Source organism: Mus pahari, chromosome 5 (genome assembly GCF_900095145.1).
Source record: "Mus pahari chromosome 5, PAHARI_EIJ_v1.1, whole genome shotgun sequence".
Lineage (NCBI taxonomy): Eukaryota > Metazoa > Chordata > Mammalia > Rodentia > Muridae > Mus > Mus pahari.
In genome coordinates, this window is record NC_034594.1 from 51,061,078 (window position 1) to 51,066,490 (window position 5,413).

The following is a 5,413-nucleotide window of genomic DNA, read 5'->3' on the forward strand; positions in this document are numbered from 1 at the left end:
GAGTACCTGCACCTACCCCAGCAGTGTCTTATGCATTCAGAAGAATCTATTAAACATCACAATGTGCCAGGCCCTGCCGTAGGCTCTGAGTATATAGCAATCAAGATAAGTCAAGGCTCGTAGCACCAAGACACCATAAAGTCGAGCCTTCTGTGAGAATGTCTCATCTTCTGCATCTTTTCAGTACAACACATTCAGAATGAGGGTTCTTAAGCCTCTCCATAATCAACAGATACTGAAGTGACCTGTGAATCACCAGAGAAAGAGCAAGGAAGTCACCATAGCTCCGATGATGTGCAGAGTCCACTCTACTTGAACGCTATTTTGGAAGAAGATAACCCACATAAGAGTTTCCATGTGTGTTTCAGGTAAATGACCTGTTCGGGACCACACTGAGAACCCACACCCTTATTCTATTTGTTTTTCACTTTTGTTTGTTCTGCCTAGTGTCCTATGTATCCCAAGCGGGCCTTGAACTCGCTATGTAGTTTGACTTCCCGGGCCTCACACCTCTCTCCTGGGTGCTGGGAATGCAAGCGTGTGGTGTTATGCCTGCTTGAGTCAGTGCTGGGTATTGAACCCAGGGTTTGGGCATCCAGGCAATCACCCTACCAACCGAGATGCAGCCCCTCCATCCCTTATGAAGACAGCTTATTTGTAGTTGTGGGTTTCGTTTAGTTTTTAATTGTTTAGTGTGTGTTTTCTAAGCCTCTGGATTGTAAGATTCTTTGTGAAGTAATCTTTGTAAAGTACTCCCCCAGTTAGGGGCCTCCTGCTAGCAACGACTCATCCAACTGCAATTACTAATGATGCACCATTCGCCTCCCACCTATGATACTGCCTGGCTGTCCATCAATCATAAAGAGGGAGGGACAGGTCAGGGTGAAGGGAGGAGCAATCTTTGTTACTTGACCTCTGCCCAAGCTTTCTCTGGGACGCCTAATTTGAATGCTATTCTCTGAGCCTCAAAGGAAAGTAGTCAAGGAACCTGGACCTGCACCTCCCTCCTCAGATTCTCTCAATTGTTTGAAACAGGACCCAGTGGGTGGAGCTCATGAGCGATCATTCTAGCATCTTTGCAATGGACCCAATGGGTGGAGCTCACGAGAGATCCTTCTAGCACTAATACTTGTAGGAGCCTTGGGCTGTATCCTGGCAAGGGGTTGACAGTAGTGTCTGCTTTGGATCCTGGTGGAATCCATTTGTTAAAGCCAAACAAAACAAACAAACAAAAAAAAACAAAACAAAAAAACCAAAGAATCTCATTGTTTTGATGCAGTCACACACACACACACACACACACACACACACACACACACACACACACACACCATGTACATACATGCATCGTGTATACCTATGTATCCGTACACACATGGATGCATGTTGAGGGCAACATTCCTGTCTGCCCTAGCCGCTGTACTCTCAAAGATGAACTCTTGCTAAGGAACCATACAGAACAGAGAAAGAAACGTGGCTCTCACTGGAGGAAAAGGAGCAGGGAAGGGAACCCAGGAGAGAGACACGAGTGCTAGGGAAAGAAATTTTATTTCCAAGCTTTTAAGAGAATATTACAAACAACAGAGAGTTTTTAAAAAAACCCTAAAAACTAGTTTAAAAAAGTACTTGACAGTGTCCATTTAATACCCAAGGATGACATGTCCATTGTGCAATGACACTAAGAAACTCTGCAGGTGACCACCCAGTGGCCTTCCCTGGCAGGGTCCTGGAACACACGGGTGGGCTCCTACGACAGTGCTCCTTGGTGCCTCCTTGGTGTGCCTGGCTGCACCAGAAGGATCAGGAGCACATAGCCCGGAGCACAAGGCAAACTGCCTCTTTAGGGAGGGGACAGGTACCAAGCAGCTAGGAATACTTAGATAGGTGTTCACGACTTCCTTGAGATACACAGGCCAGTGTCACCCACACTGCAGCAGACTCAGGTGTGTGTGTGTGTGTGTGTGTGTGTGTGTGTGTGTGTGTGCTCGAGCACATGAGTGTCTCTCTCTCTCTCTCTCTCTCTCTGTGTGTGTGTGTGTGTGTGTGTTCACAGGCATTCACTCACACATGCATGCACACATGCGTGCATACATGTGCGTGCTTGTGTGCCTGCCCTGTGAGAATGCCAAAGCCAAAAGGACATGGCACTGCATTATCCTGGTTATAGACGGGGCTCAGTAGTGAGGAAAATCATCCCTGGCCCGCCAGCTTTGAAGGCTGATGCCACAGCAGTGGAAGTGTGCTTGAGCCACTCGTGAGAAGTCTTTGCTTCCCTCCACACACACACACACACATGTATGTATGTGAGTCCCCCATCCTGTAAACATCTTTGAGCCAAATCACTGTAAAAATTAACAAGGAAACAGAAAGATTGCCACGTCTAAACCTCAGCCTTCTTTGCGTTCATGTGACACTTGTAGTTACAGCTAGGATAGTTCTTCCTGGGGGACCCAACCCCCATCTCTCTGGCCAGGCATACCAACAACTCCCTTCCTGAAGGTCTCCAGGGATCCCTAAGCCATTTGAGACACTGGAATTTTACAGAGTGTAGAGGCCCCCAACAAACATGATAGGACCATCAGCTCACAAGGCCTCTCTGCCTCTCTCTCTCTCTCTCTCTCTCTCTCTCTCTCTCTCTCTCTCTCTCTCTCTCTCTCTCTCTCTCTCTCTCTCTCTCTCTCGCTCTCTCTCTCTCTCTCGCTCTCTCCCAGTGCTAGGAAGCAGCACCCAGGGAGGAATAAACCCAAGGTCGAGAGAGAAGTGCAGATTACAGAAGCTCTTCCCTGCCTGGGCGGCCTAGCAGGTGCCCCAGGCGCCAGCCACCCTTTCCTGCCCCACCCTTTCCTGCCCCGCCCTTTCCTGCCCCGCCCTTTTCTGGGTGTCTTGCTACTTGTGGCTCTCTGGGAGGGGTTGTTTTCTTAGGGCAGCTTCCATTTGTCCCACCCATTGTTGTGAAGTTTGTGTTGGTTTTCCCCTCGCTGTGGAACCAATGGACTGGGAATCAGAAACGCTCTCCCTCAGGCAGTCTCCCCACAGCTCCCCTTGAGGCCCACCATTCCTGCTCCCTGGGCCCCTCCTGGCCCAGACTCATTCTTGTGGGTGTGTGTGGTCAACCTGCCTCCCAGGCCTCCTTTCACACTGTGGTGACTCTCATGACGAGCTCTCGGCCGCTGCCCTGGGTGCTCCGCTGCTCATGAGGTCTCAAGTGACTCAGGAGGTGTAGGATGGTGTAAGCACAGTGGTGTTGGGACACAGGGCCTGAGGGGTGGCTGGCAGCCCTGGTGGGGCCCTCTTCACGGGCAGGCGGGCTGGCTGCCTCCTCTTCCGTGGAGGGTAGGTTGACTTGGGCAGATGAGGAAGTCTGTAGGTTTGTCCTGCCTCCCGATTTTTGGTCCTCTAAGTCTTTTGTCTTGTCATAGTTCAGCACTTTCCACTGTTGGTTTACAGCCTGCCAGCGTTTAAAGATGCGATATACCGAGGGCCCTTCGTGGATGATGAGGCCTGCCAGGAAAAGAAGAAGACAAAGGCTAAGCAAAGAAAGCAACAACGGGGAGAATGCCACTACATCCTTAACTTACACAGACACGGGCACTGGAGAAGCTGGGCTCTCATTGTGTTGCTTTTATTCTAAACCTGCCTTCCAGCTCTGAGCCACTGGACTCCAGAGCACCACAAGATTCCCAGACTCCATGAGTCACCAGAAGGGAGAAGGTCACAAAATAGCCGGACTTTGCATGAACTGCCTTTGCCTACTTCTGCTCCATCCTGACCTCTTCTTGGCTTGGCACAATTCAAATTCTTCAATGACACCATAATAAAAATATTTTTCCTTCCCTGTGTTACATATTCATGATGCCCTGTGCTTACCAGGTGTTGAATGAGTCATGCACATTTAAAGGACAACAGCGATGAAATCCTGTGGTCATCCTGCTCCTGCTGAGTGGGAACTGAAAGTCCACTCTAGCTCTTTGCACAGCCAGTGCTACTGAAATACGGATCCCTGGGGCCGGCTGAACATCCTTGCAGTTATACTGGCCAAATCCAGTGGGGGAAACAAACCATATCTGGCAACAAGGAAAATGGATATCGGTTGTAGACCTACTGTGTGCAAAGCACTTAGGATCGTGCAATGTCTGAGCCAGGACGTCCTTCCCTTAGAGAGCTTATGTTTAAGTTAAGAGGCATATACAAAATGTACAAATGAAGCTACCAGACTGTCTTCCTGTGTGGGCACATGCTAGGAGGAAGATGAAATAGGATTAAATAGCCCTTGGCTGCAGGCAACCCGGGCCTTGTTTTGGCAAGAGGGAAGAGAGAAGCAAGTCTCAGAGGAAGAGGCAAGTTTAAGTTAAGGCTTAAATGAGAAGGAGAGTTGTGTGCAAAGACCTGGAGAGCGCACTTGTCTCTGGTGGGAAATGCAAGCGCAAAGGTAGGAATGGAATGAACAACCAAGGTTGAAACTGAGGTTGGCTTGCCTAGCGCCGCGCAAGCCCGTGGATGTGGCAAGCGGTGGAGAAGGTGGCTAGAGGCCCTGTTATGATTGTGTCTTGCATGGTACCCAATGTAATGAGAAGCCCCCCGAGTAGATTTAGAAGCAGGAATGGCATTGAAAGATTTCGTTTCTAAGAAAATTCACTGGTGCTCCAGAAGGGACACGTATAGAATTATTCTAAAATGAAGCAGGAAGGGAAGCGGTAATTGAAGCTGGAAACTGTGGTGCTGGGGACAGGGCAGTGTCGTGCGCGAGAGGTCTTGGAGGCAGGATGTATGCTGTGGGTAGAGCTGACAGTCTGGCTGACAAGTGAGCTGTGGGCACAAGAAGCACCTGGGCAGCTCTGAAGGTTCTGGTGCCACAGCTGGATGGTGAGGGTCATTTGCGGAGACACTGATGGTCCCAGGGCTGGCGTGGGGCGCTGCATGGTGATGGTGACTATTAATTCATGATGGCTGCTATAACAACCGTCCAGAGGGTAATAGGTAGCCCACAATGGTACAAATGGGCTCTCTTACAGTCCTGGGGTTGGTCCTACTGGGTCAAAGCGCAGATATCATTGAGGCCTACACTTCCAGAAGACTTGGAGGGAGGAGAATATTTCCTTACCCTTTTCAACTTCTAGAAATGGCCATTCTCTCTCCCTCTTTCTCACATCATCCCATCCTCTTTCTTCTGTCGTCACATTTTTTTGGTGTAAAAAATTTAAATTTAATATTCTTATATACATATAATGAGTCTGGATCAAATCCAGCCTCCAATTCTTTTTTTTTTTTTATTTTTGATAAGAGCATGGAATCTTTATTCTTTTTTTTTTTATTAGATATTTTCTTTATTTACACTTCAGATGCTATCCCGAAAGTTCCCTATACCCTCCCCCGCCCCTGCTCCCCTACCCACCCACTCCCACTTCTTGGCCCT

General features: G+C 48.9%; 1 protein-coding gene across 1 annotated transcript in view; it reads right to left on the minus strand.

Annotated features, from left to right (window-relative positions):
- Positions 1 to 2,869: 2,869 nt before the first annotated feature.
- Positions 2,870 to 5,413, minus strand: part of March4 (membrane associated ring-CH-type finger 4) — a 109,817-nt gene continuing 107,273 nt past the window's right edge. Inside the window, exon 4 of the mRNA XM_021198775.2 lies at positions 2,870 to 3,501. Coding sequence (XP_021054434.1) covers positions 3,134 to 3,501 — 368 coding nt within the window. The 3' untranslated portion in view covers positions 2,870 to 3,133. The remainder of the gene's footprint in view (positions 3,502 to 5,413) is intronic.